Source organism: Anneissia japonica, unplaced genomic scaffold, assembly GCF_011630105.1.
Source record: "Anneissia japonica isolate Jap-2015-1 unplaced genomic scaffold, ASM1163010v1 scaffold7731_len1735946_cov199, whole genome shotgun sequence".
Classification (NCBI taxonomy): domain Eukaryota; kingdom Metazoa; phylum Echinodermata; class Crinoidea; order Comatulida; family Comatulidae; genus Anneissia; species Anneissia japonica.
In genome coordinates, this window is record NW_022758997.1 from 176,578 (window position 1) to 202,589 (window position 26,012).

At 30.5% G+C, this 26,012-nt stretch overlaps 1 protein-coding gene across 1 annotated transcript in view; it reads right to left on the reverse strand.

The window, feature by feature from the left end:
• LOC117125490 (nuclear receptor subfamily 1 group D member 1-like) overlaps positions 1-18,969 on the reverse strand; it is an 86,962-nt gene extending 67,993 nt beyond the window's left edge. The window contains exons 1-2 of the mRNA XM_033271987.1: positions 18,669-18,969; positions 5,067-5,155 (exon numbers count right to left, since the gene is read on the reverse strand). Coding sequence (XP_033127878.1) covers positions 5,067-5,155; positions 18,669-18,714 — 135 coding nt within the window. The 5' untranslated portion in view covers positions 18,715-18,969. The remainder of the gene's footprint in view (positions 1-5,066; positions 5,156-18,668) is intronic.
• Between the last annotated feature and the right edge of the window lie 7,043 nt (positions 18,970-26,012).

The window sequence follows — 26,012 nt, forward strand, 5'->3', positions numbered from 1 at the left end:
ATTCATGGTGTCCTTTATGTCTTTCAAGGTAAATGAACAAAAACCTCAAAAAAATACAATGTCTGGTTTAATACAAAGCAGCTTTAAAAGTCTGAAAATTTGTTTTCTTCTTTCTTTGATTTTTATTTTACAATACAATTGCAATGCAATGTGAACACACAAGTTCAATGACCTCCATGTCAAACAAAATGCTTTATAATAAGGATTTTGTCTCCCTGGAGCCTCTTAGTATGAATGTTATTAAAAACAGTATTGCTCCTTGTTCTGAATCAGAATGGAATTCAAAAATATGTGAAATATGAAGGCTGCTTTTTACTGTTTGTTTCCTAAAAAAATATAATTTGTTAATTTGAGACAAGCTATCAATCATGACTGTGTCATTGTTTGCTGTTTTATTAGCTTAGTCTTCTTTACATTATTTGATGTTATCATAGCAAAGATATGGATCAATATTGAAACAGCATCTGTGGTAGGGATATATAAATACATGCCTAATGGCTGTCTAGGAAGGGTTTACAGCTTTTAAAAATTGAATCTCCAGAACAAATTTCATTAAAAAATCTATAAAAATGTTAATTCAATGATTATTTGAATGATTTTAATAAGTTCAAGTGAAGTGGAGGGATTGGAAGAATTTTTTTTATTCCTTCTGTTGCAATATTATATTTTATGTTTTAACTTGGGGTAATGGAGAAAAAAGAAACACAGATCTGATATTATGTCATATTTTTGGCATTATATTTATATAAATAAGATATAACCTATTAATTTTATATTCTTAATATTGTATATAAACTATTTACTTTATATTTAATATTGTTGTATACTATGAACTTGTTTTCGAAATAAAGAGAATGAATGAAAATATAATTTGCTTATTTATTAGAGATCAGAGCTATAGAGTAAATATAGACAGTTACTTAAAAATAACATGAGATAAATAGAAATACAATGTCAGAAGTGTACCATAATAATAAAGAAAAAGATGATGTTGATGAATGGTGATGATGGGTGTTGCAAAGGAGACGAAAAAAGTGACAACGATCTAAATTTATGAGGTAAATTGACACTCGGATAATTAATCCTCATATTCAGCTTTACAAAATGTATTTCTTTTTTTTTATAATCTAAAACTCTGTTTATTAGAACACCACATATGAAATATGAGACACATACACGTTGACCTTGAATCCTGCAAATCAAATTAATATCGTAAAAAATTGAATACAAAAGCAATAAATCACATGATTTATTTATTTGTAACAAGAGAGAAGGTAGGATACATTTACATATGTTCATTTAATGTGACAATGAACTACGAAATTGAATAGGTGATCAAGTAAACCTAGACAAAGCTCTGCTCACTTAGGAAGGTGTTGACACCCAATGGAATGCTGAGGAAAAAGTATGAATGTCAAGCACTCACATTGTATGTGATAAAAAAACAGTGACTGCTGTTTTATACCATCCTATGCTTAAATTTCATTCACCTGTGTATATAACAAGCTGTTTTACAATTATTGACACCAAAGAAAACATAAATAATTAATAACCTTTAAATAAATATTGGCTATTTGTTAGAAAACATAAAAGGCAATTTTTTTATAGAATTATTTACTTAAGAATAACGATAATATGATAAAGTAAATAATGCCATTCTAAGGTACATTGCAGAAAAAGCCATATTGCGATTTACAACGACAGACAATGATAAACAAAAGACCACAGTAATCATTAAATATGACAGGTGTAATAACACCTGCCTATTATATTAAGTAGCAGAAAAATGCCTAATTTTTATTGTAGTATAAACAAAAATATATTAGATATGTGTATTTTCACCGTACCATCTTAAAATTGGCTTTTTAATAGAATTTAAATAATAACAAAAACAATAACTTTATTGATATTAAATATTAATAAACATTTTGTAAGACATTCAGTAGAAATAATGGAGAATTTGAAATACCAAATTTTATGGCCTACATTATTTGTTTGCATGGATAATAACAGCATGCATCAATAGTTGTCTTGTCATTTTCCAATCTTTATGACGGCTACCTCTTCAACATTCGTCTACCGTTAGTCACAGTTTACTTCAAGTAATAAGCCAAAGTTTTATGTATGATTCTTTATGTGTACTTAACATTAAGCCTTTAATCTTCATAGACTGAGAAAAAAATTTTAATGGGATATTTCTTGAGTCTATTGAGAGTTGAGTATTTTATTACATTTTTTTGCCAGTTGCGGCAAGTTTTCTTACTTAATTTTCACCTTTTCGTACTCTATTACAAAAAACTTTGACAATGATTTCAGCTTTCCAATTCCCAGCACCAAACAAGCCAACACTAAAAGGGTGGATCGATTGTAAATATTTATACGACTGTGCAATACAATCCCATAGCACAATGGATGTATTTTCCAATTTATCTTAGCAAGAAATCTATTGGGGAATGACATGTTCAAGTCATGGACCTACGGTTAGTGATTCACTGACTAGGCTAAAAAAAAAACATACAAGCCGTTGCAAGGATTGATAGTTTCATGTTCATTAGCAAACGGAATATGCGTTTAAATGTATAGTAATTTCTATCAGTGCGTCCATGACATTTTCGCTGAGTGTCGAATGCCACTGGACTAATCCTAAGAGCCTGGGGGCAAAGCTATTAATGCATAATGCAAACTTTGGATGCTCGCATGCCTTGCCCATAACATAAAACTGTAAGTCTTGGGTTGTGACATTTTGAACCTTGCCTTTTCCATTCACTCACAATTTTTTTCCCCTTCACCATTTTCTGCCCCTTCATCAATTTCTCCCCATTCCATAAATAAATCTCAACCTTTGTTTTCCACTGAATAATAATTTCCATCTATTCACAATTATCCTATTGTGATCCCACTAATTGTGTAAGTCTTTTTATAATTACATTTCCTTCAATATTTTCTTTATCTAAATTACATTTTTTTAAATTCATTTATTGTTTTCTATTTATCAATTTTTAATCTCAGTTTTATTTCACATGCTTTTGATTATTTCTTCACTTGATCCTGTTTTCTATCCATTTAATTTTTACTCATACTGTTTACACACTGCATCCCTTTATTATCATTTAATTCTTCCCTTCATACAAAATCTATTTCATTTGTTTTAAATATTTTTTATTCATTCAACTCTTCAAGTCATTATTTACTAATTAATATTTCTATTCTTTCATTATTTTTTATACATATTTTAAGTGAGTAATTGTAAAATATTTGTTTTCCACCAAGTCCACAAAATTCCAGTCAGCTAGTTAAGATAATTCTATTTCTTTTTTCACTACTCTCATTGTTTTTTTTCTTCCATCTCAACAAACATTTTCTTTCTTTGCAGACTAATAATAGCCTCACGCTGAGTTTGATCTTGCAATACATATTGCATACCTAATCCATGTCAGCACTATCCTTAATCCTGTCATACAATTAGCCCTGCCCTTCTCAATACATTCCTACCCACACGATTACATCACGTGCTGTCTTTCACACAACAAACTGCCGTGTAATGTTTAATTTAACAATAACTAACGATAATGGTTTACACACTTATTTTCATGTTTTTCTATAGGCTATTTTGAACTGGTGGATTAAATTAATCCTGTATAATTTGTTTTATAAACACCCAATTTATGAATATACGTGGAATGACAATATCAACAACTTATTCACTGTAAAAAAATGCCTTTTATTACTTGCATAATAGATTATTGTTGAAAAAAAAACCAATGTATTATTCATATAAAACAGCAAGTGCCATGTCATTTGCAAGATGGAATTATCTGTTTATGTTCTGTAGCTACATTTTATTATGAGTCTAGTTTGGATTGAACCTAAGATCATGGGATTTCAAGGCAGCACTTACAACAAAAAGCAAAATTTATTCTAGCCCTGTTAGGGTGAATTATCTTGCACCAAATGAGTTTTAAAATGTGGGGAAAACTCACCTCATTAATCTTTTTGGTGCCCTATGCCACATAAGGCCATATATCATTCAAAAAAGTTTTAAAATGTCAGAATTGAGAGAATGCAGTTACTTTTAAAGTAAAAATATATTTAATGTCATGATTACTGAATACCACAATATAATATGTCTCAAATTTATATGGCCCCCAATTCCAGACCAAAGGTGCAAGATATATGAATGGTTACAAAGAAAACAAATTAGTATAAAGCTGCAAAAAGAGGTGAAAAATGTTAAATTGATTGGAAGCTGGTTCTAAAAGCAGAAGCATTATAATAATTTTAAAAAACCCAGCAGATTTTGGTGCTTTAATATAAAACAAAGTTTTAAGAGGATGGAAGGAAGATGGCAACTGATAACACAAAAGTAATATGAATGATTTGTAAAATTTAGGACAAAAATACTAGTAAAAAAACATTAAAATACCAGTTAGCAATAAAATTATTGAACAGAATATCAAGGTTAAATAGACATGTGGTAGATGAAATATGAAGTTATACATAAAAAAAAAAAATAATATCCAGACACTATCTTAAGTATTTTATAAGTGTTTTATGCACAAACTTACATCCACCTTCAATAAGCCCATCTTCACTGTAAATATCATACTATATTTATTTGAATAAATAATAGATGATGATGATGTAGAAGGAAATAGAAAATGGTGGAAGTTGGTGATGACAATGATGATGATAATGATAAAGAAAGATGATGATGATGATGATGATGAAGATGATAATGATGATGACTATGACTGGCATCAACGATGGCGATGACAAATGTTGCATATATTTAAAGTCATAACTTGATATACTGTCTTTAGGTTCTATTTTTCTCTCACATGACACCAAGCAGTCAAACATTTGAAATCACTTAATAGCTTATTATCTATATTATTGACATTACTCATTCCTCTATGTCCCAAGTCCAGCCCACCCTCTAACTTCAATGTGATCGCATGGGTGATATAGATTGGCCAATACCTTCAGTAAATTATATAATAATTGCTTCATTACGTATCCCAGCCTGCCACGCACCCAAAATATAATGTAATGAATGTATACGGTACCTTGCAGCCTTCACATGAATGGATTCCATAGTGGTAACCAGTGGAGGTGTCTCCACATACCATGCACTTAATCAGTTCATTCAACTCATCTGAAAATATAACAACATACTATTTTTAACAAGGTCATCGATTACAATATAATATAATACACAAGCATTCAGACACAAAGATTTGTACTAGAAGCCTTCAAAAATAAAGTTTATTTCAGTAAAGGTACTTATATAATTAAAGAAAAGATTAAAATATACTGAAATAACGGGGTCAGGGGTAAACAGTGTAAAATCGTTTGAACACAATGATAGAAACTTTGACAGAATTCATTTAAAGAGGCCCTCGGCAAAGCCAGTAGGATGCCTATGTGGGTGATCGTGTAACTTTTGCATTGGTCTGGCCTCAGTTTCTCTAACCCTGCAACCATCCTCTTGGTACCCAGTATAATAGCTGCCAAGATAGTAATCCCCAAAGAATAATTTTTAACACCATGATTATAATTGGAAAGAAAGGCTATGCTAATATCATGCTAATATGTGATGAGGATGAGAAGGATGTGGGTTTGATCTGATCTGATTTGATTTGTAACACTGCCCAAGATTGATCTTTAATACAAGCAAGTGACAATCCTCTGACACAAACCTACAGTGTATACATGGAATGTAATAAAGTGGGACTTGATATAACCCATAATAGTCTTAATGCACTTAAAAAGAAAATAAGAAATGATGAAAGAAAGAAATTGCTAAAATTATATAACCAAGGAAACTATAAAAAAAATCTGACAAGGACAAACTGAGCTGAAACACTAAAATTGCTATATTGTATACTGTGAGTTAAGACCACTGACATGAAGTAAATATATTAGTCTTCAAATCCAGAAAAAAATCAACAAAAACATTGAATTGATCATTTGAAATAGGTTATCAACTTCTAATGGGACATACATCAACATAATTCATTTTTTCTTGATGTAGAATTTATACTGTGACATTTTTTTAAATTGATTAGCAACCAATAAGATTCTATACTAATAATTTAGAAACTACATTATTTAAGCAATTATTAATTGTCAACAAAAACATTTTTTTCATCGTAATTTCCAATTAAAACTTAATAAGTTAAAATTATACAAAGTACATAAGGTGTTTAAATATTGAAATTAATTAACTAAGCACTGACGTAAGAAACCGGCTATAACCTGTTATATAGGTCATTAGATACAAGCTTAAATGTTCGTTTACGCATCAATTTAAAAAAGTAACAAGTGTCAAAAATAGTTATCACACATTTTCAGATGCAAACATTCCCTGCATGATTGTTGCCATGGCAATATAATCTTACTGAAGACAGAGAAAAAGTAGACACTGAAAAATCACCTAAAACAGAGAAAATCTTTCAAAAGCCACAACAAGGACATGTTTCCAAGAAAAATATATTTTTCGTAGTTTGTATAACTTATTCAGGATTATTCTTTCTCAGAATGTTTAATTTATAAATACTAAGGCATCTCAATTAGTAAGGTAATTTTTCAGCCAATGTCTATTTTGTGACCATTTCAGCCGAAATCATTAAGTACATTTTGGAACAGACAATTTTTTTAAATTCCCATGACTTTACAACTGTCAAATTGTGACAAAATTGTAATATATCATGTCTTAATAAAGGTCTATGACTGAAAAATACCAACTTTATATTTAATTTATGCATGATATGTATGTATATAAATATATTTTTTCTCTAAATTTGTTATTAAAATGTTTTTTAAATACCACAACCACAGCAAAATCCCAAAGTGAGCTAGGCTAAACCTCTACCTGTCATGGATATGATCATCCTCAGGCTTTCCCACTAAATGAGCAAGATCTCTATTTAAACTAAGGACCATCCCTACATGAGCGTAGCAGTTACGATTTAGTATTTCATCCCTAAGGTCAAGAGTTTGATTCCCACTATGGCCTCGTGTTCTTGGGCAAGGCACTTTATCCACGTTGCCTCTCTCTGCCAAACGTGAATTTAGGAGTCACTGGTATGTTCCAAATGCCAATGGGCTTGCTTCAAAATTACAGAACATTTCCTTAGGGAGCTAAGTGTGTGTATTAGGCCCATAGGCAGTAATCACTGGAGTAAGAATGTGAGAAGCCTAGTGGTACTATATAGAATACTATCACTATTATTATTAACATATGCAAGTCCCTTACCTACAGCAAATCCCATCACATCCCGAGATGTGTATGTGTATATTTCTTGGTATGTTTGTTTGTAGACTTCTTGAAATGTTGAATAGGATGGTAATATGGAAATATATATGACGACAAAATTATTGAAGCATTGATGCAGGTTTGAGAATATTGGAGAGGTTATGTCTTACGACTCCCTACTTGGGACAAGATCCGCAGAGCCAAATGTCTTACTGAGGAAAGAACCCTACCTTGACCACTTCAATATTTTAGACAAGCGTGTAACAAATGTGTAACTATAGTGAATAAACTAGTATAAGGTAGGCCTGTTCAGTGCTTTACATATCTGCTTTTCTGAAGTATAAATACATGTGACAATTTGCAAAAAACCCTCAACAATCAATATATAATATTAAAACATTATAAATAATTATAAGCACAATGCATTATAATTGTAAAACGATAAGCTGATTAATTTATAATATTTAATGGAATAAAGTTTCCAAGTAATTCTAAAATTTAAATTACTTGAAATAACTTTAAGTAGAATCGATTAATAAGGATGATGCAAGGACACAGCAATTTTCTCCAACACTAACTACTGAGTAAACATTACCATATCAATTTTATTTTCTAACCATTTTAAGCAATTGCTTCATCAAAACATCACCAGACAGAATGTCTAGATCGGAATACTGTAATGTTTTCTTTGTATGCTATTAAGTTGATATGAACTTAAAGTGCAAAAGAGATTTGTGAATATTTTCTTTCAGTTTTACAATTTTTCTGTTTTTATGTTTTATTGATTGCTAGATGCTATTTCTAGACCCCTTGTTATTCTACTCAGTGGCATTACCTAGAAGTATTGGTATGGAAAGAGGGGGAGGGGAACTGATGAGGAAGCTGGCTGGCTTAACAATTTATTTTACTATAGAAAGGTTGCAAGCTTTTTCGGGGACAGGTATGGCATTCACAATCATCAACATGCTTCCCCCTTAGATACACCCTTACTGCACTTCACATTAGGTCAATATTGAGTACTAACTTCAATATATTTATATGATACCTTATTATAGATTACAAAATTGGCTGTTACAAACATGTTTTAATAAGAATAATAAACAAATCAAGAATTTAAATGTTTGACACTGAAATGATTAATTTAAGATACTTCGAATGGTAGTAAAAAAATAATGACTAAACATATTTGAATGCTTTTTGAATAAAAATAAAAGGATATGTTCTTGGGGGAAAAAACAGTAACATTTTCTATAATTGCATAATTCTGCAATAAAAACTGTCAAGAGTTTGGAAACAACAGTAAAGATGCTATCTATCTGTCTATCAAGAATACATACACATGTGTCTATGTTTACAATGCACATGGGAAAGTAATGATCATAAACCCAGAATATCGCCATGTTACTACATCACCTAACATCACTTCGCCTTTTAAACTAACAACATTTATAAAAATGGGCTGTGGTGATAAATCATGACAGGGACAGAATCCTCATCCAGTTACTGGATCAGTTCCTCTCAAGTGTCGTAACTCTCGTTGCTAACACTTAAACCTGGATAATGATGTAACCTTGACAGCAAATAAAATACACATATCCATAAACTGACCTGCTCGCATAGGACTCAGTTTAGGTGCTATCACCAACGGAATAATGTCATTGATGGATTAATGACGAATCCACATCTTAGATGTCACTCGTCAATCAAATTACATCATTCTGTCACATCATTGATGTGCATTGCACAATAATTCAGATTGGCTGTTAGCACAGAATACAAATGATTACGTATAATTTTAAAATACTAAAATAAAAAATTCAGGTATTAAAAACAAAAATCAGATAAAACATTTAAGAAAAAGATAATTTTGTTAAAGAGTATATACTGTTCTCTTTCCTCTACATGAGTTCTCATTACATGTTTGTTTCTTATTTCAATTCATTAATTTATTTGACCAATGCACATTTACAATAGGTACAATGAAACAAATTTTGGTCAGGTTTTACTATACCTCATTGAGAATCAGCTGCACCATTAATAAATACTATTATAAAGAAACATTAAGATACAACATAGTATAACTTTTCACACAAATACCATTCACATCCTTTTTATATACTAGTTTCTCCCTCTTATTTCTCTACAATATACAGTATTCTCTTACTATTTCACAAATAACATTTCCTCTCTCCTTATTACTAAAATCATGCAAGAGTTTAAGAGTATTTTATTTACACAATGTTTCCAAAACATCTATTTTGAAATAAAAATAAAGCAAGCCCTAAAGAAATCTGAAAGGTTTTGACCTGTATTTAATTGGTAGTATATAATTATTTAACTTAAATTAGTCAAATTTGAATATGACCCCATGATGAAGTTGAAGCATTCCTTTGAAATACTATTTTTCTTTTAAATATTTATATACTAAACATACACTTTTTTTGAAAACTAATTTGATATATTTAAATAAGCAATTCAATCTATAAATTGATTTTTTTTAGCATTTTTCTAGATTGTACCATAGATAGCATATCTTTAATATTTTATCTTATAATATAATTCCTTATACTGTATTATAAAATGATCTATGGAAAATATTATACATAATACAAGCATTTTTTCACAGGCAGATTGTGATTATGATAGATAACTGTTAGTTCACAACATGCAAACACTTGTCATGAGGACTCGTACATTATAATCAATACTTTTTTTTTTTAAATTCCTAGAAGTGTGATATACCATTGTAAATGAAATCACTATTCTTTTGCCATGTATCAAGGTCAAGTGCTGTCCAACTTCATACACATGGGTGTGAAGAATTAGATGCTTTTACGCAATTATAATCTGAAATAATCTATTAAATGGCTCTGGTTGTAAAAATGTGGATTTCCTTAAATTTATGTCTTATACAATTGTAAGAATCTGGCCAATAAAAGAACAGGATGTAACAACTCCTTTTTTTCTCTTTCTCTCTCTCTCTCCAGGATTTGAACTTAGCACTCTGGGACTGAAAGCACTAAACCAAAGGTCCATTTATTCTTCAATCATGCATACCATAACAAACTCCACAGTAAACATCAATCATAAATATTATCATCTACAGACATATTATTAGCATGTTCTGTTGGGACTGTATAAATATATCATCTCCAAGGAGCTGTATGATTAATGGACACATTGATTTCATCATTTTGAATAACGACTGCTGATAAAATGGCAAACAATTAAGTCTACTGTTTAAGAGACAATTAATACCTAGCCCTCATCACCAAGAGCGCATTATGAAATATTTACTAAAATAAATACTGATTTTCATTCCTCCACAAGTCTCATTAATAGATGCCTTCCAACAAAATAGCATATAAGAGCTGAGTACCTGAAATTACCCTGGTAATGAGTTGAGAACCTGAAGGGATTCTCAGCCAATGGAGTTAAATTTGCAAGTGATTAGGACTGATATTACTTCTGTACCCAATACCTTCTAATAATCTTGGTTATTAAAATGCTAAACGATGATGTTTGATGACAAAGGACACAAGATATTCAACTGGGATATTCATTCACAAAGGGTTGAATTCAGTACTAAAGAGAATACCCCAACTTGACCATGGGTAGAATAGCTAGCAAGAAATGAGTAGAATAGGTAGGTATTAATAACAAAGCCTGAGACAGGAGTGAGTGGGTTAATTTCAATGCTGCGTTACCACTTGCAATGATCTAAATGATAGGATAATTCAATACATGTATTAGATACAAATTTGATATTTTCTGGAATTATAGATGGGCTCGAATTTGTTACTGAATACCACAACATAATTTTAGAAAATTTATTACATGGGTATATACTTAAATAGTAAAGTATAAATAAGATATTTATTCTAATCGGTAATATCAAGAAAAAATTGATTTTTTTTTTTGTTGGAAAAAACAAGAAGGGGAAAGAGGATAAAATGAAAGTATATTCATGTCAGTAGAATTAACTAAATTTGGTGAAGAAATCTGAATACACTTGCATGAGCAAAATATTATTACGTCCAATGAATCCTAAACGCTTGAATATGTCCAAACCCAGTGCATGCGTGCCCACCGATGACATCAGCAAGCCACGCTAAAATGTTGTGCACGACGCAGCATGAAAACATACGACAGATCAATGCATCTGAGTATTCCCGAATGACTATTCAGCCTCGGGAGTTAAGCTACAAGAAACATCATGAATTACACTTCACTACTAATACTTCAAAAACAAAAAAAAAACCTTCGCCTCATCGCTGTACCAAGACCTTGACAACTGCAGAAATAGATGGGAGTTATTTTTTAAGGCTACGTTGTAAAATGCTGACATTTTCATTGCTCCATCAGAATTACTGTACATACAGTTGTGTGCTAACAGCACAAAGCACAGCATCATCAAGGCAAAGACAACCCCTGTAACTTATTTCCCCATTTGTGACAATAAATTACTAAAAAGTATATTAATGAAAACATGCAGGCATAAATCTTTTCATGATCAAATGCGAATATTAAAGGATTTTTTTTTCTCCAACCGATAAATCTTAACTAATAGGGTTAGAGATGTGTAACAGAAATGCATTTAGAAAATTGTATGGAGTCCTGAAATATGAAACAGAAAGGTATAAAACATCTTTATTAATGTCCACCTTATTATTTGCTCTACAGGAACTCTTTGACTACGATTCAAAGCAAACATAGATATATATATTCTACATTATATAATTAGTTTTCTTATAATTATACAAAATATTTTATATAATATACATCAAAATTCAATAATAATTTATGTTCTACATACATTCTTGTTAAAAACTTGCATCGTTTTTATTTAAATGGATCATAATTTTTTTCAATATTTAAACTGTGTAATTTATTGTGATGCAATTTCAGTGTTTGGCTGTTTTGTATGATCATTTACAGCAGAATAATTAATGAGTAAACAATGCACCAACGTAGCTTACTTATACTGTAGTACTATTTTCAAAATATAATTTACTTTTATAAGACTCAATAAAAGTAATTATATGTCAATTTTAATAGGCAAATATAATCTCCACCCACATATTATTAAGTGTGATATCAAATCACACTACATCATTACAACATTCAGTATAGCAGGTAAGATCCTAACATGAGGAATTTATGATTAGAATATAGTGTTTAGGAGTAGACTCCATCATAATAGAAATATTGGCACTATATAAATCCTGGCATCATTATTCAAAAGCTAAACTACTATGGATTTAATATCATAATTATTCTTACTTTACAATTTAATTATTAAAATGATAAAATTAATGATGATAGTTATAATTCTAAATAGTGATAATGGTGATGATAGTGATGATGATGATGACGATGATGATGAAAATGATATTGTGATGATTATAATGACGATGATGTTGATGATGATGGTGATGATGACAATAATAATGATTATGATAATGTAGTTGCTACTGCTAATGATAATGATGAAAATGATGTTTTGATGATGATGATGCTAGTTCTTATAAAATGGTTCAGCATATTCATGTTTCAAAGTAAACGCAACATTATATCTGGTCATTTGATATGTATAAACGAAGATACACAACCTGCAACCTACGCTCACTCTCAAGGGAAGTACTTCATAGATGAGCATATTTAAATCATCCGCAGATTCTTGGGGAAAAAAACTTTTCTATCAAAAAATTGAGTAGATTTGGATTCTAATCGCATTCCAATTTGTTTCCATTAAATTTAATGAAATCCATCTTACAGCAGATTAAAATTAATTATACTTAAAATTTATTTTATTAAATGTGTATTCCATTTTATTCAGCAGCTGAAACAGTAATAAAATGAATCACATATTAGACAGAAAAAAAAACTGTTAATACTGAACAAGGTACAATAATGGCATGCTATGAATGATGACATGCGTTGTCCGGACTTGCATAATAAACTGCTGGGGAATGGAACCATGGTGCTGATTTTCTCTCCAGGTGGTCCTAGCTAAAGTCAACTCTTTGTATTTTCAACTTGTATTGTAACACCGCTTCCTTTTTGTTACCTCCTAATATCAGACCTGTTCATGTACTACTGTATTTAGAAGTCTTGATTTTCAATGCACATACTTGCAAAAAAACAGATTCTTTTTTTTTTTTTTTACTGCATGGTTAAACCTTATAGGGTCCATGGTCAATGAACACTTAACTTATGTTAACATATGTTCTGCTGGTAAATTGTAGCCACTGGGCAAACATTGTAAAAGTATTTTTGGGCTACTATACATATATTTGTGGGGGGGGGGGGATGTAAAGGGAGAAACCAACTCTATTATTTAGATTTGTAATCAGTCAGAAAACTCTTTTTAAGATAAGACTAATAATAATCATTATTTTGATTTATCTGCATCCTCAAGATAGAACATATATATATATCCAAATATATACCATGGATATAAAATAGATATTGATATAGAAAGCAAAATGATATCATTTTACGAAAACAGTATGAAAAGTGAGATGCCAGATGTGACGATAACCACTCAGTACCTGTTATTATCTGTTATAAAATTAATCATATAAAATGTTCACTTTATACTTAAAGTGGAGTAAAATATAATCTCTGTAAGCTTCACACATTTTTGTCGCCATGACAATAATTTGAATACTGTGTATCAGGAAAATGTTCCCCTGCTTAAATTCAGTATTTATGGTAATATGTTCCAGAATTAAAATTGAATTTATTCTATAGAGTACTACAGTGTTACGTCACGATACCACGTGATACTACTTCTTTGCTATCGTTGCAAAATGCGTTCAACCGGACGCCATTTTCTCTACTGACAAACCACTGATCCCAATTTCTAACGTAATTATTAAGATGTTGTATCTTAGGTTTTTTTTTTGTAAATTTTAATTGATGATTAAATGTGTGTTCGATAACTAATATAATGCGAGCTTTTGTGTTTTTAGTACATTTTGATTGTAAAATATTAGATTTTAAAATGCCTATTCCAGAAAGCCTTTGAAGTCATTCAGGCGTAATGAACGGTAACCAACATCTGGTTGGCAGTAGAGGGCGCCATATGGCGTTGTGACGACACGACTGTGGTACTCTAATATAAATAGAAGAAATTATATACTTATTTATGAGATAAAATGGGCCATGTGTAACTAATAACTAAAGAAAACAGACTACTAGTCAACAAATGTATCATAATATATGTTCCAAATTTAAATTGAATTAATTCTATATATATATAAATAGAAGCAATTATATTACATACTTATGTGAGGAAATGGGAAATGGGTAACTAATAACTAAAGAACAGTAATAACACCATAACTCAGCATAATGTTCTAAAAAAAATGTTAATAATACTAGCCTAGGGCATGAATCTCGGGTATTAAACAACACTGGAAAACAATGTGATCTATTTTTTTTTTTATAAACAAATGAAATAAACATGCAAACAAATTAAAGACGAGAAAATAGCAAATTCTAAATACCAATCTGTCAAAATTTGTGGTAACTCAAACTAAAGCTCTGCCCAGACTCTCAAGGCTTATTTGACAAAAAAATGATCATGAATAAATAAGGTCATGATGACATCATATCATGACCATATATAGGCACATCATGACTATATATCAGCATACAACATTTTTTTGCCCAAGAAAATTTAATAGTGTGCCTAGAGCTTAAGTAAAAAATAAGTATTTGAACAATGATAAAAAATTTGTTCAAGATCCAGGAGTCTTAATAATGATATTAAATTTTAAAAAGACCTTTTGTCAGAAATATTTTTTAAAAAATGCTTTCTAAATTTTTTTTACAGATGAATCTATATATTTCAATGATTTTAAGGAAATTTTCCCTTTAATTTGTTATGCAGAGCTTTGATTCAGTATCTACAATAATGGTTTCTACATCGACCTATCTATTGGATTGAGATACTTAATAACGCACTTAATAAATACTAATAGAGAAGAATATTGGCTAGAAATGACTGTATATGGAAAGGAAGAAATGGATATAATGTTCTACTACTAAGGCGTTTGGACAAAAACAAGCGCAACTAAAAAAGTGCGAGATATGGATATTTAAAGCTGTGAATTGAACAGGAAAATATGATGTTGTAGAGATGATACCTTTAGGCTAATTAGCGCAAAGAATCTGTCGTTCCAATTCAATTCAATCGTTATTTTGCTGGCAAAGCTAAAGCATTCAATATTATCCTATACATCATCTTGAAATCTGAGTTTGACATGAAAGAATTTATGACGATGACCTGGAAAAATGAGAACCGTTTTAAGTAAAACTGATTACTTTTGATAATATTAAGTATCGATAGTAAATTTGAACATGTTAATGTGCTTTTTAAAAATCAAAGACTTTCCAAAATTAAACAATGCATTTAGTTTCTTTGCAGAAATGTAAAGGATTAATTATCAAGATAAGTTGTATATAGCCTTGAGCTAAATTACCTTTTAAAGAAATTTTCGATAATTTTTCTTTCCTAAATTTGATGAGAAAAAAATTTGGTAATAGGCCAACATAAAATTTACTTAATGACAGTTTAAAAAAGAAAAACCTGATTTTGTTGTCATCTACCAAGAACAAACAAAAAACCCTTAATATATTAAAGTCATCTCTAGTCTCCCTGGGAATCTAAAAAACATAAAAATAGAGTAGCCTAGAAAGACAGGAAATTGGGCTTAAAGTCCAACACAACTGAAGTTAGACCTCCTTGGCTACAACTACTATGCTACAACTTTATCCAAGGTCGCGTCATCTAATTTGTGCACCATGGAGTATGGTGGGCAATAAAAATTTGTGAATAATAAGAGCCAAATTCCAGCTGAGAAATATTGAGTAATAAACTTTTATGAATAATGACGAGGCTAATATATAGCAGGATATTGCATACCATTCCTTGTTTTTAAGTGGCATTAAGAGCAGCCCTAACCATATCCATCAAACATATTATGATATATTCTGATGTTATTTAATAGCATATATTTTATATTGTTGTACATAAAATTATGTGAAAACAAATATATAATAATATACATATAATTTTATGCATAGTTATTTAACACACTTAGTTGTAGGATCATAAGCTCTAGTATCTGTGGTGTAACTAAGAATATTGACATAGGGGAGGGGATAATGGGAGGAAAATACAACGATAAGGGGGAAAATCTTAATAATTACATAAGGGGCATTAGTTGGCAAAAGATGATATGAGGTAACTTTTAACTACTGTACCTGAGCATAATTCTTTGCAAACCTAGAGTTGGGGGCGGGAGCACCAGAAGCTCAATCATTTTGTGAAGCGATGTGTACCCCCACGCATTCCTGTAGATACGCCACTGTTTAGTATTGCCTTACACATTTAATATGCTCCCAAACAGCCACAATCGTATTTATTCTGTGTTCTTTAAAACACTAGTTAATTTAGGCTATTTTGTGATCTTAGATAATTTAAAATTTCAGACATGCCATTTTTTTTAGCATATACAATTTTTTGTTAATGTAAAGCACATATATAGCAAGAACAGCCATATCAAAAGGTATAGAAAGAGAAGCGACCAAATCTGCTTGAAAATACATGCACTTACAGCATTGAAGTACACATACTGCAACATGACTGACGTGAATATAGAAGTGAACCTCGTACAAAAACAGAAATATGCACATTACAACTTTGTGTTGAAGCTTTTGCATTATCAATAGTATGGTTGCTAGGTACATCCTGGAACATAAACTGTGCAAGATGCCGTCATGTCCCCTCACATGTAATAGCACTATACGTTTCTTTACGTACAAAATGAGTGGCTCGGCCTTCTTTCAGCCCTATACGCTTCGGCTTGATATAAATACAACTTGATTATACTTAATATTGTTTGAAGGTTTGCATGCAAATATAATATATAGTAATGCCTGTGGTACACCATGTGGATAGTTCTGAAAACAACAGTTCTTTTCAAAACTTTTCTACCAGCAACAGTTCTTTTCAGAACTATCTAAGTGGTTTACTACAAGTATTAATATACATTGATTATAATTGTATTTATTTGCACTTTATTTTAGGTACATACAAAATTATAATCAAAATAGAATATAAATCTGATACTTTTGTAAGGCCACAACAATTTTGGATACAACAAAAATAGAGCAATCGTTATCCTGTCTACTTTGTGAGTAAAATCAGATTATTATTAGAAATTACGTATGGGAAAAAATTATCAATACAGGTTATAATAACTATATTATAGTCAATTTTGACATATAATCGGTTGCCATGGAAGCATTATTAACCTACATGTACCTGTACACTATGTATTTTCTTGGAACGCTGTGATTATTAAGAAATATTTTTTTTATAGACAGCCATTAAATTGTTAAAATGTCCTTGTTTTTAAATTGTTTGGTGCTTTCACAGACTGAGATAGATCTAGCTTTTGTGTTCAGCATAAACACGTAACAGTTTATCCTTGCAAGACACAATTTAGGAAAGCATAGATCAATTTTAAAGGTTTTAGATTCCTGTTCTTATCTTATTAAAGATAGAAAATGTGTGACATTGACTACAGAGCCACGAAAAGAAAAGTTACTTAACCATAAATCTTATTCAGGAAACCAAAAAAAAAAAGAAAAGAAAAGAAAAAGTATTCTTAAAATTGTCCCTAAATCTGAACTAATGCAAGTGGTATGTTATCTCTTTGATCATTCTCATCATTATAATTTTCTGAGCTTCACTATTATTAGTTAAGCTCACTTAAATACTCATTTTTATTTAACTAAAAACTTTTTCATGAAAATACTCCTATACTATACTAAAAAATTATCATGCAACAAAATTTACTTCGGGTAAAAAAAATTGTTAAGAGTACATTTTTATAGATCATAAAAATATAGGCTTTATTATTACATTGGAAATATATGATATTTTAGCTTGAGGGAACTATAAAAAAATTTATACTACTATTAGAATTATTCTCTTTAAAATGAGGATAAAATAAAATATACTTAATTACTTTCAAATTATATAGTACCTCAAATAATTATCAAACATACTTCTGTTGAAAACTATATATATTATATCAACTCTAGAAGCTTTTACTTAATATACATAAACTGCAGCAAATTTAAATAAAATATATTTAAAATCATTGACTATTCCATAAAATACATTAAACATAATTTAAATCATTCTGAATACAAGTCAAATTAAAACATTGCACTAGAAATGCACTTCACTACATAATTAATTAAAGAAAACACACTTCACTTCACACAAAAACATGTACAAACATACGCATACATACATAAGTTTTGACCCTATAAAGAATGTTCAACTGAGAGTGAAATCTTTTACAAATGATTTAAGTTCACCGACCTGGCCTTCCCAAACATCCAAAATCGCATAAAGAATCCACAAACATTGGAGTCCGATGACGAAGCGTATCACAGCTTATGCATATGATGACCACTCATTTATCCGTTCGATTGACTGCCGTGGCAACAGCACCAGAACCAGCAGCAGAATTCAACAAAGTCTACACTACAGAAGCCGCCATCATTCTTTTCTGAACTCATCCAACAGTCCACAAGAGTCTAGACTTCTACGCACTCGCAAAAGGCTCCTCTTATCATATTAGCCCAAATGCATACATTAACCTAGAAAACTGACCTAATTGCATGTCTTCTTACAGCAAGCAGTATTCTCCGATTACGTTCTTAAGGGAAAACACATGCCATTCCGTGTTGTTCTTCAGCTTGCCTGGTCAATAAAACCTCCACAACAATTGCGGACATGCAGCTAGTGAACTGCTTTCTAGAGATTCTAACTGGCTGCATGGATATTTGGTTTTTAGCATAATTCAAGATCATTAACATCACCATCTGCTTGTTGCTTTAATACTTCCTATGGTAGGGGACTGATTGATATTTGCCATCTATTTTTTGAATTGACAGGAGAAAACCTTAAACCTTCCAGTTGCCTTATCCATACTCTTTTTAATAACCAGACTTTAACATTCAATAAAATCAAAAGTATTCATAATTGAGGCATCAATGTATGATTAATTGATATTGATATTCAAGTACCATTATTAGGAGAAAAAACTTTTAATTATATTCCAGGTGTTTCAATCACACTAAGCCTCACAATAAAAAATATACAATTAATACTTAAGAAAACAACCAAATATACATAAAATAAGCCAACATAATTAAAACATGCATTGCATTAGAAAATAATAATTTTTATTTCATTCTTTAAGAAGTAGCACATTTTACTCTTTGATATAAATGATGGGTTATTTAAAAATTTGTTTTTCTATTCTAGTTTCTATGTCAGGTTTTTCTCCCTTTTTTGATTCTCTCACTTGTAAACATATTTATTTTTCAATTTAATTAAATTATAACTATATATATATATTTAAAATTATGAAATTAAAAAAATAAACATACATTATACAAATTACACAAAATTAATCACAGTAATATTCAACAACTCCAGTTCTCAAAGGTACAACTTTCCAGTTCAAATATATGTCTACATTAGAATTATAAAGTGATGAATGTAAATCCATTTAAGAATAACATTGTTATAACTTAAATTTGGTAATTGGTTCGTTTTGTTTTGTTTTTCTATTTCTATTCTGTATTTAAGTTTAAAATATTTATCTCACAGGAGACCAGAAAATATGTATTAAATAAGTTGTACAGAAAAAGAAAGATATGGTTTGAAATAACCAACTAATAAAAATCGCTTTATATTAATTTTTAGATCAAAACGTTTTACTTATTATTAATAAAATTTATTATTCCATATGTACTTCTTTTTTTAAAAAACAAGCAATGAATTTTGTAATGAGAGCTACTTAAGTTAGTAAACTAATAATATACTGTGCCAATTAAAAAAACATCCTATCTACTTATCACATATTAACAAATATTTTAAAGAAAAATTGGGAAATAAAAGTAAGTATTTTAGTCAAATTTGGACTAAGATTAAAGCCATCACACCTTTCCTAGCTAAACAGTGCTTATTTAACAGCTAGTTTGACCACACCCATCCACAGAATAGCATCTGTAAATTTCAAAGTACCTGATTGGTTGAATGTGGAGTCCAAATGCATTCACAAACTTCATGCAATAACCATTAGTTTTACAAAACCTTATGTACTGTAGGGCTAATACATATTGCATGATGTAGCTAGTGCTACCAATGAAATGGGAAAATATGTTCAAATGAAAAATTTTTTAAATACGGTAATATATTCTTTCTATTTATCAACAAAGCAAGTAATTTTTTTCCTAAATGTAAAGATATTTTCTATTGCTAAAAATACAGTAGTTGCTCTATCAAAAGAAATTTTCTCCCAGAATAAAATCCAATCATAATATAAAGCAAAATGCATATGATGGAAATTAAAAGATTGATTTCATAATTGTCAATATTCATTAAAACAATATTTACTGTAAATATAATTATTTGCAATGAAAGAAAGAATTGCTTTTTCAACACTAGTACAGTAACAAATTTTGCTAATGTTATTCTTTAAATAAAAGAGCAATGGTCTCTTGAATAAAAAGTTATCATTCTAAATTTATGAGACGGGTATGGTTAGCTTCTTTGGGAACCCGGCCAGGCTCACATACCCTAGTTTGCTGTGTTGATATGTGGTTCAAGTTATATTTCAGCCTTATACAAAGTAGGCTACAGCCCCTGGCTTTGACATGGTATAGGTTTGACAGCCCAGGCAATTCTAATACAGTTGTCATATGTGACAACCAAGGCTATTTTTCATTTATTTATGCTAACATCAGGCATTATCCAACATTTTTTTGAAGGGCTAGGCCTACTGTTAGCTTCACCAAAAAAATCAGAATTAGGTTACATAAACTGAGGTCACTGCAGAGGTAGGTAATGTCACACACGATTGCTATTGGCTAGCGGGATTTGTCACCATAAACATTGTCACATGTTAAAAAAGAGAGAAAAAAACCCACCCAAAAAAATGATTTGGAAAATAATAATGTAGGATGATTGACATCCTATGAAATGTTATAGCAGAAAAGTAAGACATGCATATAAACCCGCAATATCTTGCACCTGCTACATGCAGACACATTTTACAATCAACCACATATGCATAGCTTTTAGAGATAACACTGTAGGCCTATGTTAAAACCTGAAAAACTCATTAACATTCAAATACAAGTAGCAAATTTAAATTAAATCAAATAAGTTAATCAACTTTGAATGAGAGGAATCAAAACAATTCATTTTTCACTGATTTACTGACATTTTACTACAAAAAATCTTGAAAATGCCTGTCATCTGTTAAATCTAAGGGTATACACAAAGAACTAGGATTGGTAATTTTTTTATGTTTGCTAATTGCAAAGAAAAACTACACAAAGTAAGTAATTCAAAAATTATTTAGAGCTTTTATTTTTCACTTACATTTCAAATGTAACAGTGTGACATTAAGTAAAAAATTGTGTTTATTAATTTTCTAATTTACAGACATTGTTTACTTTGTGTAAACAAGTCTTAAAGCAAAGTTTAGTAGATAAAGTATAGTAGGGCAAGGTATTTAAATAGACCACTTGTAAATAATGTTAATGAACTTGTTTAGCAGAATCATTGTTTTCTTAAAAATAATAAATTTACAATAAAATTTAAAGTATATGATAAAATTGATGCCAGCCATTCTGATACACAAAAAAAAATGTAGAGCGCTAAGAGAGAGGGCTGATGAGACAAGCATTGCAATCAAAAAAGTTATGAGCACAGCCAAAAGATTCTGTTATTTAATAATTTTTGTTAGGAACAGACACTTGCAAATATCGTATTCAGATACACTGAAGTGAAATTGAATGCAGAACCAGTATTTCATTGCAACATTTATGAGCAAGTTTGATGTTTACAGAATAACACATTATAATTATAATATGTCATTACGCGGTGGCAATATCGTTAATCCACTTAATGATTATTGGAACACCTTTCTATGATTATTTGATTTTATTACTCTCTACATTCTATATCAATCAACAAAGAAATTTATTACTGATTAATGAAGTATAATTATTAATTAAATCTGCATCTACAGTATGAGAATTTTTTTTATCATCATTCCTTCATAGTCTAACCTTTCTTTGAATGAACTACAAAAAACCCCAAAAACATAAGCCTATACACTACAGTATAATAATTAATCAAAATAACTGGGGGTCAAATGAAGCAGTCGTCCCCCAGGCTAATATTTTCTCAGAATATCTATTTTAGTCAAAACTAACACAGCAGCAAAAAACTACTTTGTATGGCAAGTCATTTCCGAGACAAGGTAAACTTAAAATTTACAGTACAGTGATATTTCCAAAGAAAAAAAATGTTTCACATATTTTTTTTTAATTAAATAAATATTTAAATGAATAGCAACAATCACCTAGTACTGCTTAATTTGAAAGTATTCTCAACAAATTAATTTTAAAATATTTTTTACTGGAAATTTTGTTTCTTTGTCCTGTAAAAATTATATTGAAAAAAGGTAATACATAAAAAATTGCAGTACTGTTGTGATAAGGGATAAAACTATCAGTTTTTGGAAATTTATTTGTGAATGAGAGGCAGGAATGCAGATCAAGTGTACATAAACAGTATGCACTTGTTTCTCCACTTACTTCTTTCCCTTTAATTTTGACCTGGTAATAGTTGTCATCCATAATAATCTATCTGGCAATAATACAAGCAAATACCAACTCCCAGACCAACCAGTAAACAAGGACGAAGATATAGGACACGTCAAAGTAAAACTCCACTAGATTAGAGTTTAACTGCAAGCAATCTACAACAGTAGATGCAGCAATACTGCCTGATCAGCCTTTGCTTTTCTGACCTCGAAAAACATCATGTGCACAGCCAACAAAACTTGAAGGGTCAACGACATGATGATGACCGTGCCAGCCTGATGAGTTTTTTCATTAAGCGCATATACATTGCAACTTAATGACCCAAAGTAATCGCCAATCCCGGCGCAAATGCACCACCTGGTCTGGCCTACGGATGACCCATTGCACACGTTCCTGCAACACATGCCGTCAGATGCAGGCATCTTAACCAGAAATCGTGCAGTCGGATTAAAGACATCTAAGTTTAGAATAATGCAATCTAGCCAGTAATAAAGTAAGTTTTGGGATAAATCTAAATCTATTACGGTTTCCAAAGAAGAATTCCAGGATTGTCATGCAGGACATTCACTTTCCGAGATGCGAGACTTATTACGCAGCGGATATTAACGTACAAGATTGATGTATAGGGATTTAACAACATAGATACCTCACTTACAATGAGATATGGGACTATCTGCTCAATCCATTTCGTGATATCAATTACTGGTATAAAATGAAACAACAATTTAATTTTCTTGGAATAAGAAATATGGTGAGATTTATAGAAAAGGATTATGATTATGATTTCAAAATAAACAGACTCTGCTCATGTTTAAACATTCATTTGTATTTATGTATGGTTCTTTTTTTCTCAAAATTAAAAAAATATTTTTAAAGTATTAATCTTCATATATTTTTGTTGAACTATATATTTCTATATTGTTTTGTATTGAACTATGGTTTATTTTCATTGGTGATATCATGTTTACTTTAAAAAAACCCTCCTTTTGCTTCTTAATGTGAAAAAAATCAAATTAGGATCTAAAAAGATTTTTTTTTAAATTTTAAAATGACTTTTCACTTACGAACCATTTGTATTTGTTATACTTTTATAAAACTCGTTTAAGTGTTTAAAAGGCCATGAATTTAATGACTGCAAACTGTGTGTCTGAAATCATGAAGAATCCCTGTATTCTTATATGCATTACACCAAAAAACAACTGTTTATGACAATAAAAAAGATAAAATTAAAACCCTCAAAGATTCAGAGAAAAAAGAGACAGTCGTTCTTTCGATAATGGATATCAATTCAATTTTAGTTGATTCTGATGGATGAGTGATCTGACAATTAAAACAAAAACTCTTATCAATCATAAACATGACATATGTCGAAGATTTTAATGACAATGCCATCAAAAGCATCACAAAATTGTTGGCATATGAATTCTATAGTCTAGGTAGCAATGACACTTTTAAGCAACAAAGGTAATACGGTACTGATTACAGTGGAAGATCAGGGACTATTGAACCAGTACTAGTAATATAAGGTGAGAAAAACCAAGCCTACCTCCACACCTATGTGACATTGGGCACAGAATTGAATTCCTAAAATATTACACAGTTAGCATATCTACAATCAAATAAAATAAAATTTACTGGTATGCAGTGGAATACTTTTGTTAACATTAATATTTGAAAATATATCATGTAATTTAATATTCTGTGTTATTATGTACTTTATTTCTTAAGCCGCAATCGCACTGGATTTAAAATAGGGAAATTTTTACCGAGACTGTGGGTAACATTCCAATGGGTAAACTTCCTGTCGTTCGCACTGGGATTTATCGACGTGGTTAGTTTTACCACAGGCCATGGTGAAACTAACCATTCGTACAGATTCAACTATTGGGGGCGCTAAATCGTGACGTTCCATATAAATCGGCCATTGAAACAAACCGAGTAAACAAGTGAAAAAAATGACAAAATTACTCAAAATCAAGACACTAGCAAACACGCGCGAAATTAATCAAGATGTTTGTGTGTGACATTTTATTCCAGGTCACAGCTCATGCGTAATTGCCTGACAGCCTGAGAAAGGTCATTCACTGTGATGACTTGGGAAGTTTACCCGACTCGTGCTGTTCGCATTGGACTTTCCTGCTAGGTAAAACTAACCTGGTCAGTTTTCCTGGGCAAGCGGGACTCGGTTAAATTAACCGCGCGGCTTGGGTAAGTTTCCTGTCAGGTAAACTTCCTGTGCTGTTCGCACTGGACTAATTATGGTAAAACTAGCCAACGTGTTGGTTAGTTTTACCAAAAAAAGTCCAGTGCGATTGTGGCTTTAGTTATTTCATGGAACATACTTTATAATTTTTATTGTGATTATCATATTTATATTATTCTGTAAAGTACATTTTTCTATGCAGTAATAATTTTAAAAAAAAACTAATTGGAGTATAAAAAACATATAAATGACACCTTTATATAAATATTTTATTATGTTTTTTTATGCAGGTATTGGTTGTAGTATTCTTTATATTAAAACCAAGTAAAAGTATTTGTACTGCTATATTTTGTTCCACTATCAGTGGATCTTCATCATACATCCACTGATACTGATAGTGGAATAGCAATATGTATACTTTTACTTGGTTTTAATATAAAGGAAGACTCCGGATTTAAAATTTCTATTAAAATATATATAGAACAGTCAGCTTGCACCTTGCTGATAAGATTTTCACAGGTGTTTGGAGCGCGGTAGTGCAGAACGAGCGCTGTAAACTGGGTCCTTAAATACAAGGTGGCATTACTCAAATTACAGTGTATTAACATAAGAAAATTCCTAAAATGGACTATAAGCTTACATTCAAAACACATTCATTTTATCAATTCTTACATACATTTATCTGATCTTTTCTTTTATAAGGGCTTTATTTTACGAAAATGCCTCATTTATATACCAACTTAGAGTAGAACCCACTTTTTGTTCTAATAACTATGCAGCAATCTGGGGAGTCAGTCACGTAGTTCAATTGTTCTAGGTAATTCTCAACAG